We start from the raw sequence: 18,735 nt of genomic DNA, 5'->3' as shown, positions 1-18,735 counted from the left end.
CCAAATTATGTTCTTTCAGGTTTGTCATGTCATTTTGAAAATATGTCAGTGTTGATGTTTTCTGACTGTTGCGGTAATGAGATTTTTTAGGACTAATTTTTTAAATTATGTTACAAAAAGTGTTAAATGATAAGTAAAAGTTTTTAAATAAATTTTCCCATTTACTCCAGACTTTGTTTTTCAATGTCTGGTGGGAAAAAAGTAAATTTAAGCAATTTTTACATTTTCATGCTTGACATGTTTAAAACCAAGTTTTCGTGAGAATCACCCGATCTAGAACGCAATTAAATGCTTTTTCAAGCGCTTCCATATTTTTCTTAAAAACTTGCAAAATTACAGGAAATATTTATGTGTATATTTATAGCTGTGGCCGGTTGCATAAACATAGCCGTGACATTAAGACTGCGTCTTAAGAATGATTCTGACTAACTAGAAATTAGATAGGGATAATCAGTCTTACTATTTGGATTTAAATTAGACCAATTTACCTTTTTATGTAGCATACTTAAAACAGTTATTATCAGTCTTGAAGAAAAAAATTTGTGACTAACTTAAAGTCTTAAAGTTTTATGCAACCGGCCACTGGTCTATTCACACTGGATTAGTATTACCTGAGGTAATTTCTCCCAACCTTTTTGTAGAATGTAAAAGTTGCCGAAACCTTTACTGACATTGCCCGTAATGATAACTGACATGGAGCAATTAAACGGGACTAAAGTCATTGAAAAGCTCTGATAAAAATTGCTTCTCTATGTAATCTGAATAGAGCTTATGAGTTCACTTCTATCCTAAATAACCTAAATAATTTGGTTACATGCCATGTTTGCTAAAATAACTAGCGGGATGTACGATATTCCATCATGTAAGCAAAGTTAACAGGTGTTTAAAGTGTTTGCTTTCATTTCTTTTACATGTTCTAAGCGTATACGCATCATCTATTTTTGGGCTTGGGTTGGAAGTCTATCAGACTTTTACTGACAGCCCAAATTTATTCTAGCCAAAATTGCCTGTTGGGTACTGTATGGCCTGACACAGATCTGAGACGCTGATGCTGAGTAACCTGTACATTTGATGCCTTTGTGCTTTTGAAAATGTAAATATCTCCCTTACATGTTTTGTCAGTGTGATATTTCAAAGGTCTGTTTTTTGTCGAAATCAGAACAGTATTTCTTTATCCAATTATGAAAGAGGTATTTATTACAGTACTGTTTCGCATTTCTTTTGTCAGGGTTGTTTCTGAAAGAGTTATCAGCCAGTGCTGTAATTTCATAAAGTTCAAATTTACTGATCTGAAAACTTATTTGGTATGCATTTGGTAAGTGTGTTTTGAATGAATCCCTCCAGTGGTTTTGACAGTACGTGTGTATCATCTGAAGGCACAGTTTATATTAGGATTGAAATTAGAAGTTAGCTGTTTGTTCTGTTGGCTGTGACATTTTAAAATTGTGTCTGAAGATTTAAGAAAATGGTGAATTGTACCCAGAATTGTTTCCAGCAATCGAGAAAAATACATGCACGCAATTTGGCATCATTCTGTTTGATTGTGTTTTCCATTTCAAAATGCAGTGTGTTAGCATTTAAGTTGTGCTCATAACTGGCAGAATTTATGATTTCTTTGCTATTTTTCAGAGAATATTAATGATAACACAAAAACGTTTCTTTCACTCACTTCACTCTTTCACAGTAGTTAGTGTTTGGCTGACGCCATTTATTATCAATCAAATCATAAATCATAATGACAACAGAAACTACCCAAATGACCCTGATCAAAAGTTTACACACCCCAGTTGTTAATAGCGTGCATTGCCCCCTTTAACATCAATGATAGCTTGAAGTCTTAGTTGTGGATGAGGCTCTTTATCTTCTCCGATGGTAAAGGTGCCCTTTCTTCTTGGCAAAAAGTCTTCAGTTCCTGTAAATTCAAGGGCTGTCTTGCATGAACTGCACGTTTGAGATCTCCCCAGATTGGCTCGGTGATATTGAGGTCAAGCGACTCCAGAACCTTCACTTTATTCTGTTGTAGCCAATGACAGGTCGACTTGGCCTTGTGTTTTGGATTATTGTCATGTTGCAATGACCAAGTATGTCCCATGCGCAGCTTCCGGGCTGATGAGTGCAAATTTTCCTTCAGTATTTTTGATAACATACTGCATTAATCTTGCCATCAATTTTGACCAAATATCCTGTGCCTTTGTAACTCACACATCCCCAAAACATCAGTGGGAATGGTGTACCTTTCATCATAGGCCTTGTTGACTCCTCTCCAAATGTAGCGTTTATGGTTTTGGCCAAAAAGTTCAATTTTGGTCTCATCAATCTAAATGACTTTGTGCCAAAAGGTTTAAGGCTCGTCTCTGTGTTGTTTGGCGTATTGTAAGTGGGATACACACAGTGGCATTTGTGTAGTAATGGCTTTCCTCTGGCTACTCGACCATGCAGCCATTTCTTCAAGTGCCTCCTTATTGTGCATCTTGAAACAGCCACACCACATGTTTTCACAAAGTCCTGTATTTCACCTGAAGTTCTCTGTGGGGTTTTTCTTTGCATCCCGAATGATTTTCCTGGTGGTTGTGGCTTCAACAAAACCCTTAATTTTCCACTTCTTAATTCCAGTTTGAACACTGCTGATGGCATTCTTTGGATACCTTTTATATCCCTTTCCTGTTTTATACAGTTCAACTATCTTTCCTTGCAGATCCTTTGACAATTCTTTTGCTTTTCCCATGACTCAAAAAAGATGCAAGGGTTTGTCAGGAGTCCAGAAACTCATTGACCTTTTATACACACTTAACACTAATTACAAGCAAACAGATGACAGGTGAGGATGGTTTTCTTTAACAGCCTTTCAAACCCAACTTGTGTGCATGTTATCAAGCCAAAATCACCAGGGTGGGTAAACTTTTGATCAGGATCATGTGGGTAGTCTCTGTTTTCATTATGATTTATGATGAGTAAACTCAGGTGATTGATAATAAATGGCTTATGAGCGCAACTGTAGTGTAGTTCGGCAGGTTGTGAATTATGAATGAGAAAAGAGTTTGAGAATTTTGACAAATGTGGTCACTGATTGCATTTTGTCTGAAAGCAATGGAACATAATTCACGGTTTGGTCTGCACTGACTTTTTTTGCTGAATGTGTGAAGAGTTTTGAAAACGCACCTTCACAGTATTGAACAATGCTTGTTAACAAAGGAAAATAAACTATAATTCTTCTCATTTTTTTGTTTGTGAAAAGTGAACAGTTATGTGTCTTCTATTCTTGAAAGTAATCTCAATACCTGTATGAAACCAACTCTTTCATTTTCTCTGCTCTTTCAATAAACATGGCAATCTTGTGCTCACCCAACAAAATAATTCATAAACATTTGTAAAAACCTAAACCCAAAAACGGTTGCTCCTGTAAACTACTATGGCAGTGTTCACACTCGTGATTCAGCACAACACACTGCTGGTTTGGTCCATCAATGAATTTGATGTGAGATCTCCTCTCTTCTGAGGTTACAGATCTTAACTCCCGAATGGCCAATTACACCGTATCACTCATCCCTCCCCATAACCTTTAGTTGCTCTGCTAACAAAGGCAAGACTGTGTCTCCTGCTGCTTTATTGTTGAACAGGCACGGTTAGCTGATAGACATCGTATTTCTTTGAGTTGCTGGCTGTGAATGTATTTGTTGTCTGATATGAGGCTGAGTTAAAGTTAAGAGCAGTGATTCCCAGCCGGGGGTACGCGTAGGGAAAAGATTTAGATTTTGCTTTGATGTAATTTACTTTTAATAAAAATGTCCTTGGTTTGTCCAGTCATTGACATACGATTGATTTTTGTGAGGAAAGCATTGTAAAAAGGACAACTTTAAATGTAATTTTATTTTATCATTAATATATTTATATTAGCCGTCGTGAGTAAATGCGCTGCATGCTCCAAAACGCAATAGCGATGTCCAACGATTTGCGTGTGATTTACTACAAAGGTGCAAATAAAATGCACAGGCACAATAATGACAAACACATTTCCATAATGACCATTGCAATCTACAAAGAGCAGCACAAATTAGTATAGAGACCACGGCAGGTCATCGCAATGAAAACGCGGACGGCGGAGTGTGAAATTCCAGCTAAATAAAAGCACACTAAGAAGAACCGGAGGACGAAAGATGAAGGGTAAAAGAAGTTTTGAAAAACCTGATTTGACTTCTCCTCGTGATTTCTCCTCTTTTCTCAAGCAAATTAAACATAGCATAGGTTTGGCAAAACTATATATTTAAAAAAAAAGTATGTTCCTCTGGCAAAATGTAATAGCCTACTCTCCTCCCATTAATATTGCTTCTAAAAGGAAATAACACCTTTTGTTAAATGATGACAGAATTTTCATTTTGGGTGAACTATCCCTTTAAGATGACTATATTTAGGATGTATTGCCCAGCTTAGGTTCCATTCAGTATGAATTAAAGGTTGCAAAATGACAACAAGCTAATATAGTTCAAATAAATTAGCCAGAAGAGACGCACAACAAAACATTAGAAGATGCAGCACGTCTGTTGCATTGTTAATATGTGATAAAACACCTCCTCCATTGACATCAACAGCACAATAAACATCAGTTCGATTTCACAGTGGCCTCTATTTACCTCTTTGCTTTTTTCTTTTTGCTTTCAACCCACCTAAATGTCTTCAACATCAATGTTACGCATACTCTAATACCGTAGGCAGCAAACAAATGTTCACTGTGAATGCGTATTATTGACACAGGTGGGATGCTGTCAAACACCATGTACCATATCCGTTTCATCCGGGCCAGCTTAGGACAGCAAACACAAATAGCTAAAATCTCCTTTTCAAATGCTTCTGAAAAACCAAAGAATGTTGACAATGACAATCACATCTCAAAAAACCTCAGGTGAATGTCTGAGAAAAACCCAGGAACCCTGTGAGAAGCGACCCACTCTGACAAGACGGGGTCACAATAAAGCCTCCATCACTATCGCTAACATCACACTAGATCTTTACGTTGGCGTATTGATGGCTCAGATGTGGGAGGACTTCAGTCTGTCTTAGTGATTAGCAGCGTCCATTAGCGGCGCACGCTTAAACACATCCTCGACGCATTGAGCTGGTTCATGAACCATAAAGTTACTGAAAGAGACTTGAAGACATATATGATGTCTGCATCTTGCTTTGATTTGTTCCCTAATGTCATTGCTGTCTAAAAGAATTGACATATCTCTCCGTAAAGGTTTATGGATGGTGACGATGTTAAGATTTATCTGAGCAGCTGTGCTCTCGGTACACTGCAACATTAAGCAACCCAATTGAGGTTCAAGATAACCCATTAGACTCAACTAATCAGGTGTTATTAAGCCGGCAGAACACGACCACACTGACAGTTAAGATGATGAAATATGAAACTACATGGGCGAGTGAGATCTGAGAGACGACGGGTGGAATAAATAAAATGCTGGAAGCAAACGCCACTGGGGTTTGTTCATAAAGACGAATGAAGCACTGGACAAGTGTACACTAGCAGCAAAGGCATTGCGATGAAGATCAGTCACATCGGCTTAATTCAAAAACCCTTAAAATTTAAAAACCTCCTAAAGCGAATGTAAAAAAAAATTGGAATTAAGGGATTTTTATTGGAAATTTGGCGTGTCCATCACTCGTTTCTTATGCGATGCTTCAAAATGCTCATAAAATCAGTGTGATGGAAACCCAGCTACAGTCCAATTAAAATGCAAGTGGAAAATCAGATTACGCCTACTTGAGGATTTGACTTTTGTAGGTTTGGTAAATAAAAGTAAAGGCTGTCGGCCTCACCTGATCTGAAAACCAGACCTGATCCACATTCACTTGACTTAACCCCTGGGTCATTCTTTATTTGTGGTGGCAAGTGTCCCTCTACTTGTACAACAGTTGAAGCAAACTTTATATAACAGCTCGTCCTTCATTCTGTTTGGTTGAAACGCGTTCTAAGCCGGGATAAAATACCCCAGTAACCCCACGGTTCAGACCGCATTACATAAGTATCACTGCGCCACTGTTGCTAAGTACTGATTTATGAAAATAAACACCACAGTCTTTAATCATATTTTTAATTTTTCTACAATTGTACAATTAATGGCGATATCCAGATAAATGTCAATAAATATTGTGTAGTCATCTCGTCAATGTCTCGGCTTCTCTTTATTGTTCTTTAACTTCAAATCCGTATTCCGCTATTATCCACTAGATGGCGATCTTACCCAACTTAAACACTGACACATTTATTCAACACTAAAAACACAGTGTAAGTTTTGATCAGGCTCTGAATCTGATCTGTTACAAAAGTTATTCACAAAAATGAAATTATCTCAGCGTTTAGACAACTTATTATAATTACATAATTACAACTTTTATTTGATCAAATCTTGCTATGCATATGAAGTAACCGTTTTATAAAAGCAATAAGCCCTGCAAATCAGTGGTGTTACAATGCATTTTATAACAGCCAAGGGGGTTTTAGGCATGACGCTAAACGCCCCTTAGCTGTTATAAAATGCACTGGTAACCCACTGCTTCTTGGGGCCTATTGCTTTATTAAATACCAATAAATTATAAAATGTTTCCATGTTTGTATTCTGTAGAATAAACACAATTCGTGCACTATTAACAATGACATTTTTTTGTTTAAAATAGATATTTAATTGATTTTGAGAGATTGCATTTGGAACAAAATGCATGTTGCCGCCATACCTCAGAGAGGTATCATGGATTGTATTTGCAACAATATAACATTTTTAACACAAATGAAGTGGTTAAAGTGTGAATATAGATTTTATTTAACATGTACAATTTTATTAAATTGTTTTAAAATAGATATATTTTGTAATTTTTAAGAAAAATTTGTGTCCCCCAAATTCATGTATGTGTTGTTACAACAATGGATGTCGCCCCTTTAAAAAAGGGGGAAATCTATTTGGACTACTTCCTGTGTGTAAAGGTCATGTAGGTGCTGGTCGATCTGAGGGGTGCATGGTGAGCGCATTCTTTCTTATTAATTTTATTAACTTATTAAAGTTAGCCAAATTTCTTTAAGCTGAAATGTAATAGCATGTTAAACTCATTTTAAATGCATAACAATACATTTTATTAAAAAAAAAAAAACAATTGAAGAATGACCCCCCTAACTGTCACTGTCCATCGTTTAACGTTGTTTACAGTTTATGTATGTTAAAAAAATCGTCTATCTTCTATGTTGCTTATCTTTTTGTATCTAACCTATTCATACTTGTAAACCTATGCTTATTGTTGGTTTCTCTGATGAAATTTTCCATGCTGCATAATTTGCTGCAAACGTTATTTTAGATAAAAGCATCTACTAAATGAAAGAATATAAATACAAACATCTGTTGGAACAGAGATTGGGCCTGCTGTGATCTTGGCTACACCACTACGTTTCACCATCAAAATAGCACACACACACAAAAAATCTTACCAGTAGGTTAACAGGTGGCTAACAATATTGACAAGCACTAGACACACTAATAACGCATCATTTAGTTAAAATATAAACAGAATGCTAATGAGCAGATGGCTGACTGACGGGAAGCCCAGTAAAGCAGAATGATGATCTGATGTGATGACTACAAATGTCTGATCAACTTAACACAAGCCTTGACTTTTTGAATCATGAACATATGTGAATGCTTTGATTTTAGTGAGTTAGCATATTGATAATAATAATATACATAAAAATATATGTAATGCTGGTTATTCATTTTAGCTTTCTTCTTCTGCTCGCCAAAATGTTTTTTCTTTATTTAAAGTAATAGTTTACACAAAAATTAAAATGTGCTCATATATTGTTCACCCTCAAGCCATTACTATAAACCAGAACAGTACAATGTACTCATTAATAAACTTAAATGTTTGGTGGGTTTTTAACGAGTTCACCATTTTGTGAACTCGTTAAAAACCCACCAAAATGAGTACTTTTGAACTCAAAGAACTTTGCTAACTCAAACATTAAATGAATTACTTCCAAACAGAGTCATTTCAATACCACTGCCCAAGTTGGAGATTTAGAAGAGTTTGCTAATTTCAGGGTTCCCACACCTTAGTTCACTTCAAATTCAAGGACCTTTAAGGACTTTCCAGAACCAATACCCTCAAATTCAAGGACTAAATGTTGGGACACATTTCAAGTGAGAGCAAGGTTACATCGTGTTCCTTTTAAGATACATTGTTACAGTTCCCTTTCGAGGGAACTCGCGCTGCGTCGTTGCGGTGACACTTTGTGGACGCCTCCAGGGGTAAGTGCGTCTGAATGTGTATATCAAATTTAACCAATGGTGAGGCTTAACGGCAAAGACAGGGTGACGCGGGAGCCAGGAAGTATATTGCTATCTGAAATATTGCCAAAGACAGCGTTACAGGGACGCAGGAAATATGGCAAGGGAGACGCAGCGTCTCGTTCCCTTCTCATGGAACAACAGTTACATCAACCCATTCTCACCAAAAAGCGTACAAATCATTATCGTGCAATAGATACGCAAATTCCGATTTTGCGTGCATATGATACGCCAGTCCTTCCCATTCACTTATATGGCGAATCGTTTCGTGTCGTTTTATTTATTGTTTTCTCATTTGTTTTCTGTTTTTTTTACCATTTTCGCTTGGGTTTAGGGTTAGAACAACTTTTTGTTATATAAAAAAGACATCCTAACCCAAACCCCATCTCTAACCCCAACTCCAAGCGACCATGGCTTAAATATAGATAAAAACATAGAGAAACCTGTATATTAAATAACCTGCTTAAACAAATGTGAAATCTAACCCTAAACCCAAGCGAAAATGGTAAAAAAAACAGAAAACAAATGAGAAAACAATAAATAAAACGTCACGAAACGATTCGCCATATAAGTGAATGGGAAGGACTGGCGTATCATATGCACGCAAAATCGGAATTTGGCGTATCTATTGCACGATAATGACACTGCGTGTCATTTGTACGCATCTTGGTGAGAACGGGTAGGTTACATACGTAACCCGAGATGTTTTCATGTGCCAAACACAACTATGCAAAAAATAATTTTGGTATGAATCAACTTTCTCATACAGAAGATATAAACATTTAAAGCGAACAGTTTAGCACGTGTGCTTAAAAGTCTAGAATTTTTATGATAATATCCTACACTACACAGAGAATAATATGGATTTTTTCCAGAAAACTTCTTGCATTAAATAGATTCAAGCACTTTCAATGACCTGTATCTATGCATGTATATTTTCAAAACCTTTCCAGGGCCTTGAATTATTTATCCCGGATTCACAAACTTTCAAGGATTTCAAGGACCCGTGGGAACCCTGTCTTTTTTGTTACCTTTGTTCAGATGTGTGGTGCCTGTGCTTAAGCTGTGGGTCGATTATAAGTTGCTTTAATCATACTGTATAAACAATAACTGTTTAAAATTTTAAGTACAGTATACAAAAAATATATGTGGTAAACAGTCCTTATGGAAAACAGTAGTTTTATGTATCGTGTACTTAAATATTAAATAAAATGAAATGTAAATTTTAAGTTTGGGCCAATTGAAGTATTCTTTACTTGAACTTTATTCTTTCAGTCAAAAACAGTCAGAGTTATATGAAATAATATCCTGACTGTTTAATGTTTTATAGTGGTATTTATGGCTCCTAAAAAGCATATTTATTCATCAAAAACTAATTCATACAGTTATTAGTTATAATAAACGTGTTGTCCCAGAATCCAGCCATCTCTGTGTTATTATTGAAACAACCCATTTTGTGTTTCATTTTAACACAAAATCAACACAAAATGACATATAATGTGTTAAAAGCTTCCTGCACAATGTTGTGTAAAAAAATAACACATCCTTTCTAAGAGTGCACCATTGTAGTTTCACAAAGTTTGAAACATAAATTTGTACTTACCCAGCTTTAAAAATGGGGCACTATCCAATGCCATTATATTGCTCAAAGGAGCCATGATTTTGTTTAATAACTTCAATTATATTTGGCTAAAAAAAGAAAGTCATATACACCTGGGATGGCTTGAGTAAAATATGGGTTCATTTTAATTTTTGGAGGTGAACTATTGCGTTAAGTTCTGCTTAAACATTCCCCTCAGTCTTTATAATGCAATTTTACCCAAATTGCACACTTATACACAACTCTACGCCATTTGTAGCATCAATTGTGTGACCTGCTGAGACAAACACACATGTTCAGCAAAACAGATAACACTGAAATCAAAAGTACAAGAAACAAATCGATTTTCTTTGACTCACACTGCGTTTCAGTATGTTAGAAGTCATTTGCCCTCAAATGGGAACGAGATGCACTGACAATTTATAAGTTCGTTCTTATAGTCCACGCAAGAGGCTTAGTAACCACTAGTTAGTTTATAACCAACTCTCTATCTTATTCAGTTGCACCAAATTTGTTCTTAAGGCAGAACGTAGCCTGTACAGCTCTCTGTAGAGTAATGCATAGTTGCATAATATGACATTTACCCAGGGCTGTTTCTAGGCATAGGCGAACTAGATGGATGCCTAGGGCGCAACCAGCTGCAGGGGGCACCAAAAAGCGCGTATATTGACTGAAAAAAATTAGCACTGCAACAACATAAAAAATAAACTTTTAATGTCACGTGTTTAACACAAAATGGATAACAAAATATTTCACCAGCATCAGACAAAAGTTTATATGTGTGATTTGCCCAAATATATTCCAGTTTTTTAAGAGTTTTTTAACCACAAATTTACTATGCTCTCACCATAATAACAATGGTATTTTATTTGTAGTAAAGCTATGGTAATACAAATGGTAATTATTCATGGCTACTACAAAAATAAAGTAAATATAACTGTAAATATGTCTCAGAGTGGATATGAAATGAGAGTTGTGTCTTACTATGCTAAATATATTACTTTAATTGTGATGTTTACTTTAGATCTGTAAATATGATATGCACAGTGAGAGCAGTAGGACAGTTTTATATGTGTTCTTTAAAGCAGGGTAAAGATGAATGTGTCTACATTAATAATTGAGTGTTGATTTGGAATAACTAAAGCTAAATTTGTCGTTCACATAGTATGCGGTATGTATTTCAAAATCTGATGTGGGCCTTGAAACAAAAATATTTGTCTATCCTGGTCCAACCTGGGCACAGCCACCCTAAAATGTGATATATACAGGCCCCTATAGCACAATTAGGCTTGAGTACTGTCAATCTGATGTCTATATTATGTCATAGGATCAGACGGCTATCAGTTACTGCCTGATCATTAATTACATGTAAAGTTTGCATTTTCAGCGCTCAGCACCAGCATTAGATCAAAGGGTTTAATGGTCAATTAAAAAAAATGTATTCAGTAAAAAGCACACAAAATGATTTTTCCAAAGCATTTTTTTACAAAGATAGTGAGTACCAAAATGGCACATCAGTAATGTTTGTTCTTAGTTATCATATACGTATGGTATAAGTATAACTTACACTTGCCTGCAGGTACCATAGTGTTTCTCGTTAGTTACAGTATACATACACCATATGTGCCGGTCATTAATTTATGGCCTACAGGTACCACACAATTATTGTGTATATACAATTTGTAAGTACAGTAGTGTTTGATATTAGTTATCATACATGTACACTATAAATAACTGTCATTTACCCTAACTTGCCTGTAAATACCAAATACTTATATTGTACATTTATTTGTAAGTACAGTAATGTTTCTCGTTAGTTACAGTATACCTACACTATAAGTATGTATCTGTTATTACCCAGTACTTATCTAGAGTTACATAATAACTACCAAGTATGTATTACTGGTAAGTACAGTAATGATACCAGTTAATTACCATGTAGATACCTAAAAGTAAGTACAACACATTTGTCGGTAAGTACAACTTATTTACCATCACTCTAAAAAAACAAACGGTGCTATATAGAACCAAAACTGTTGCTTTGGATCGTAATCATAGAAGAACCGTTTTTAGCGCCATATAGCACCGGTGAAACACCAGTGAAGCACCTGTGTAGAACCATATAGGGGCCATATAGAACCACTATAGCACCAAATATGGTTCTACATAGCACTATATGGTTCTACACAGATGCTTCACTGGTGCTTCACCGGTGCTATATGGCACTAAAAACGGTTCTTCTATGATTACGAGCAAAGAACCGCTTTTGGTGCTATATAGCACCGTTTGTTTTTAGAGTGTATATATATACAAGGTAAGTACACGTACTGTAAAATAAAGTGCTACCAAAAAGTCTTTAGAATCGCTGCTATTATGCACCAGTTATAACCCTTCACCTGGACTACTATTGATTCTCTATTGACTTGGTCCACTGAATTCTGGACCCTATTGTTTTATATCAAATTAAATGATAACAACCGTCCCACCCGAGGAATCATTTTCATACAGTATGTTGCCACTGGCCCTTTGTTGTCAAGCTGGGTTTTCTGTGATGCGGCTGCTGTGGACTACAGAAGCTTCAGTCTCTCTAGAATAACCCAAAATAAACCCATGTCACTTGATTGATATGTCAGCAATAGGTCCAGGATGTTTGGTTATTCCAGGCAATACAGCAGTACAGGCCTTGTACAGCATCTTCTAGCATTTCTAAGCCTGCTGTCTGTAGAGCCCTTAGTCTGGCCGACCTGCTCAAATTGGCTTCACAAATGTATTGTACCAGTCTTACAGTGTGAACTCCACACTGGTGTAAGAGGTGACAGCGAGCGCTAGAGCCGAATGAGACAGATCCTTTATGTTTTCCCAAAGCACCCTGGGAATGGCAGATCGGATTAGGAGCAGAGGAAAATGATATCCTCAATACAAGCTGCTGCCCCACGGATTTGACTGCTGATCTCATCTCTACTGACCCGCTCAGGCACTCACACAGATCCCATTCCATCTTTCATTCATTTCTCTTTCTCTCCTTCGGTCTCTGTCACCCAGAGGGAGCATACGTGATTTGATTTATTCTGTGAGAGATGGGTGGAGATGTCTGTAAGGTCTCCAGTGAGCCATGAGAGAGAAAGAGATGAACAAACAACTCAGATAAACACAGTATACACAAGGAATGCTGGAGCAGAAAGAGATACAATGAAAAATAACCCCATACTGCAGTGCTTTTGGACTCGCTTCCCAGAGGAAGCACAACAGTTCCCATTGTGTTTGATCCACACCTGACTGAACTCATCACCTCATTAGCCGAGCTTTCCAAGACGGAGATAACAGAGACTTCAAAACTGTGCACTGTTCGGAGATAGGAACAAGTTTTGTGCTTTTGAACAAATCTCAAAGGTGAACAAACATTCGTATTAGTCTCTTGTGATGTGCTAACTGCTTTTCTCTGCCATCTAATGGCAGACTCACACTGGGCAATCTGAACCATGCACAAGCAGGTTTGATCCCCAAAGACTAGTTCGTTTTGACTCCTGCGATATGCCTGGTGTGCCCGTTTGAAGAGGTACACTTGGGTATGGTTCAGTTGGGGGGACTAGGCAACACTAACTTCTGCCTAATTTCTGCGTTGAGTCTACCGAGTAGCCTCCGCATAGTTGCATACCATACTCCATGTCTGGACGTGCACCTCCCCAGAAATAAAACAACGCAACAAATCTATGCAGGTCACAAGCGTTTTTGACCTCCTTCAAGATATATAGCATCACATTTTCTCATAAGCTTTACAGCTTGCAACAGTAAAAATACGGACGCAGAAAATGTATAACCCGGACTTAACTATATAAAAAACTTGATTGGGAAGGAGGCTGACTACACATACTAGTCTTATAGTTAAAAGGGCCATCTGTCTTTGTTTATGATACATCACAATACTCAATATTGTCCTGCCCTACAGATAAAAGAGCCAATCATAGGTTAGTCTACTCTTGAAAGCACACACACATTACAGGACCAAAAATATTTGATAACAAGATTGAGCACTGCTATTACTACAAACAGATGTTTTATCGGACGCATCCCTGTTGATGCATTTATGCGCCTTTCATGTATTTATTTATCGGTCTGTCTAGTGGCTAAATGTGGTTTGCTAAAGATGAGGGAAGACGACGAGCAAGAATCACAACTGTGCAAAAAGTTTTGGCAGCCAGGCAAGAGTTCAAGGATCTGTAGGATATGGATACATACATTTTACACAGTACTGTGGTTGATGTGTCTTTTTATGCATTTTTTGTACAGTTTTAAATGTGCTCTATAAATTAAAAAAACTTGAAACTTAATGTTAGCTCAGTGTAATGGTTTATACGCGTTTAATATGATATATGAACGAATGTAATTTATTTGATTTATTTTTCTATGTTATCAGAAATAAACTGCACTCTAAATTCTGAGTTATTTTAATCCAATGCTGGGTAAATATTCAACCCTATATCACGAAATTGCGTGACTATTTCACGCATGGACCACGCTTTGCCACGTTTGGGCGTGGGCATGTCGCGCTTTTCTGTTTGTGTCGCTGTCAGGTATTGGTTGCTCAACTTTTTTGTCCTATTTTCAAACCATTGTCGCTTCGGTTTAGGGTTAGATTTGGTGCTTGTGTTATATGTCACTTTAAGTATTTGTCACTTTAAGTATTGGTTTATAAAATAAAAAGATACAATACTTATTCTTTTATATTTTCTAAACTTTAACCAATTGTCACCTGACGTTGGGGTTAGAGTTTGTTTAGGTAAGGGTGTCATTTTATGTAAATCTAACCCTAAACCGAAGCGACAATGGTAAGAAATCAGGACAAAAAAGCTGAGCAACCAACACGTGACAGCGACACAAACAGAAAGCGCGACATGCTCACGCCCAAACGCGGCAAAGCGCGACACCGTCACGCCGGTCCATGCGCGAAACAGTCACGCAATTTCGCGATACTGGGTTGAAATATTGGACACAACACATGTTGGGTTAATAAATAAACATATGCTGGGTTGTTTCAACTCATGGTTGGGTTAACAACAACGCAGCATAGGACTCTGTTGTTATTGATTCTATGTGGAAGTTTACAAGAAGTTGCGTTTAGTCCGCAAAAGCTGTTTGTTTATGTTGTTGCTGCTGAAACCGTCTATACCGTGCGTTGTCGTGGTTATGCATCTGGACGTAACTAAACTTCCGGTCTCTTAATGGTCTGGTTGGTGGATAAACTGAACTCTGGAACAAGTTCCCCGTCGAAAATACGATGTTTTGGTTTTCTAAAGACAAGGGGAAATGACGGTCATGGATCACCACTATGCGAAGGAAGATTTGGCAGCTAATCTCTAGTTAACATTAAATACGTTAATAACATTAAAATACGTTAGCTCAGTGAAGTTTTTGATCTGCTTTAGATATGATTTAAACTTAAAAAAAAGTTAAAATACCACGGGCTGGTTGAATGCTGTATTCTGATTGGCTGAGAAATGTTCCATGGGTGTTGATTATTTTTCTGTAAACCGCACACCTAACCTGTCAAATTTCTTAAATAACCACCAGACCAATGTTTTTGTTAATAGTGGTATAAGCTGAATAATTGACTCCGGCCCTTTGAATTATTTGAAAATAATACACACCCGCGGTGTAACGACACGGTGGGTGTGCATTATTTTCTTATAATTCAACTGCCCGTCGTCAATTATTCCTAACGTATTTAGCTTGTTATCAGAAATAAAACACTTTAAAATTACTCTATTGTTATTGATTATTTGCTGAGTTTACCGGAAGTTACGTTTGTTCCATGAAAGTCGTTTGTTTATGTTGTTACTGCTGAAGTCCCACCTTCCATTTTGAAGAACCAATCATAAATCGATAAAGACTGATGATTTTCTGGGGGAGTGGCTTTGTACAGAATCACGTGAGGCGCTTATCAAACCTGTGCGTATATGCAGTAACTGAAGCCAAATGTGTTTTTTAGAGCTTAAGAAACAAATATTATGGTACAGTTGATGTCAGGTTTAATTGTTGATGGGAATATGTTGATTAATTGTGACTGTAGCATGTGATTTTAAAGATATTTCCCTGTTTAAGAAGATACGAATTTAGTCTTGCATGACTGAAATAACTCTGCTCTATCCCCTGTTGAACAGAAAGAAACATTGTATAAAGTATCTGCATGAATCGACATAGCTGCCTGAGGGTGGTAACAATTTGTGAACAAAGTGGGCTTACCTTTCTTAAAAGTGACTTTATCAAAACACCTTTAATTGATCATATTGCTGTATATTTCACCCTGTTTTGTATAAACCAACAAGGCATTAGGTTCTTACGAGATTTAGAACAATGAAGAGAGAGAGAGAGAGAACGACAGAAACAGATGGGTGAGATCATTTCTTCATACAGTATGCATATGCCTAGCATACATCTCTCTCTCTCTCTCTCTCTCTCTCTCTCTCTCTCTCTCTCTCTCTCTCTCTCTCTCTCTCTCTCTCTCTCTCTCTCTCTCTCTCTCTCTCTCTCTCTGTGTGTGTGTGTGTGTGTGTGTTTGTGCAATGACTGTGGAAGGTCTGTAATCTCATTAAAGCTGCTCTGATTTATGGAGAGAGGAGCGATACAGGTCAGGGTTATAGAAACCACACTGGACCGACTCTTTCAAAGGGGTCTCACACAAGCAGGGGTCAATTGAATGTGCGCACACACACACACACATTCCACTTTCTGGTCACTATGGGTTTTTAAAAATCAAACGAGGGGCGAGTTATTAATCACAGTCTTTAACAAGTCTTTTGTGTGCTAACCATTAGAGAAACACTGGAATTGTAACACACTGCTAAACGGACCCTTACGAAAATTAACAATGTTTTATGTTGTAAAAGTGTAGTAACCATGTTTTTTGGTGTATTGATTACTATTAGCAAAGCTATGGTTTTACTACACTAACCATCGTTTAACAAGACTAAAAAAATGCTAGGTTGTTTTTAGCTCAGGGTTGGGTCACTATTGGAAATAATAAACTGCTGGGTTAAAATGACCCAACTGCTGGGTTGTTTCAACTTATGGTTGATTGACAATAACCCAGAAGTGTGTTCTGTCCAATAGTAAACAACCCAGCAAAACTCACCATAGGTTCACCAGCAGTGTTGAGCTTTACAGTACATTACAACCCTGCCAAGTTTGGTGCAGGTTCAAAGAAAACCTGTCATTGGGGCAGTATCCTTTCAGAAAGTACACCTATGTACATAAAGAGTGAATATGTGTACCTCAAATGTATACATTATGGACAAATGTATACTATTGGGTCTCCAACGTTGGTCCTGGAAGGCACCTGTCCTGCATATTTTGGTTTCAACCCTACTTCAACACACCTGCCTCTATTTTTAAGGGTAGCCTTAAACAACTTAATTAGTAGGTTCAGGTGTGTTGGATTGGGACTGAAATCTGCAGGACAGGTGCCCTCCAGGAACAAGGTTGGAGACCCATGGTACAGTATACATAATGCACCTCAATGGTACATACAAAGGACCTTTTCAGTGGGTACCGTCCCAGTTACAGCTTTTGTACCTTTTGTTTCTGAGAATGTACTGGTGAAGACAAACTGTATTGTTTGTCTTCATTTAGTCACACGTTAACATGGAAAATGAGGTAAATTATGTGTTTGTGTACTATATACTGTATTACATTACTCTAATAGAAACGGCATTATGAGTTTCACAAATTAATTACGCTTTCAGCACATTTATTTAGTATCTAATGTAAACACGCACATTGAGAGAAGTTATGATAAACTGCATATTTTGGTATCCTGAATTAACATTTTATATAGACCTGAGGGGAAAGACTTTTTAAAAATTTGTGTCGTGTAAAATAGGATGTATTTAGGCACAAGGTCGATCTTACCTGGTACTCACTGGGCCAGAAGGTACTAACGGCAATCTCCACCTGCTGCCACTGTCGGCCCTGAGAGCCGGAGACATTCCACACGGCGTTTCCCCGCGATCCACCGTTCACACGCACATACACACTCAGAGCGCCGGGACTGTGTCCATCCCGACTGTACAGAAAATAACTGAACTGAACACAGTGTGTATCATTCTCACTCAGGGGACGTAACATGAGCTGAGCCCGCTGCCCTGGACCATACTGAGACGAGTTCACCAACAGGTAAGAACCTGAGAGAGAGAGAGAGAGAGAGAGAGAGAGAGAGAGAGAGAGAGATGCTTACATCATTCATTTCGCAAATGTTTCTATCCAAAGTGATATCCAACCAAGCATTGGGTTAAAAATGCACGAACCAAGCAGCTGGGTTAAATTAACCTTCATTTACGATATTGTTTTGTAATGCATTTTCTGCTATTGAATTAAATAAATATCCTATGTATAATATTTAGCTTACAAAATTGTTTTTTAGTGATCATCACATTGGTTGGCTATTAAAAAACAATAGAGAAGACTTCAGAGGTCGGTTGCACCAGCCGGATGTATTAAAGTTGGGTGTAAGCCATATTGGGCTTAGATATGTCTGGCTTTGTAAAAAATATTTACGCCTGTTGCACCATCTGAAACCATTTGATGCACATCCCCCGTATGCATCTGTAATGCTCGGGTTGATCCAAAATGAGCGGGTGCCTGTGGTCACCCGCGGTTACGAGTCATCCAAAAATATTTGTAATGATATTCATATTTGTAATGATCGGTCAGGATGTTTGAAATAAAGATGGCAATTATCTATTTTAAACAATTACTACTTTTAAAAAATGCGGGCAGGAAGTGGGTTCGGTACAATATACTGTATATTTTTTG

General features: G+C 37.3%; 1 protein-coding gene across 6 annotated transcripts in view; it reads right to left on the bottom strand.

Annotated features, from left to right (window-relative positions):
• The window catches only part of ptprua (protein tyrosine phosphatase receptor type Ua), a 322,971-nt gene that overhangs the window by 155,731 nt on the left and 148,505 nt on the right, over nucleotides 1-18,735 (bottom strand). For all 6 annotated transcript variants that reach the window (XM_055219240.2, XM_055219242.2, XM_055219243.2 and 3 more), the window contains exon 3: nucleotides 17,833-18,104. In XM_055219240.2, coding sequence (XP_055075215.1) covers nucleotides 17,833-18,104 — 272 coding nt within the window. The remainder of the gene's footprint in view (nucleotides 1-17,832; nucleotides 18,105-18,735) is intronic.

Source organism: Misgurnus anguillicaudatus, chromosome 20 (genome assembly GCF_027580225.2).
Source record: "Misgurnus anguillicaudatus chromosome 20, ASM2758022v2, whole genome shotgun sequence".
NCBI lineage: Eukaryota > Metazoa > Chordata > Actinopteri > Cypriniformes > Cobitidae > Misgurnus > Misgurnus anguillicaudatus.
This window is presented reverse-complemented; position numbering and strand designations above follow the sequence as displayed.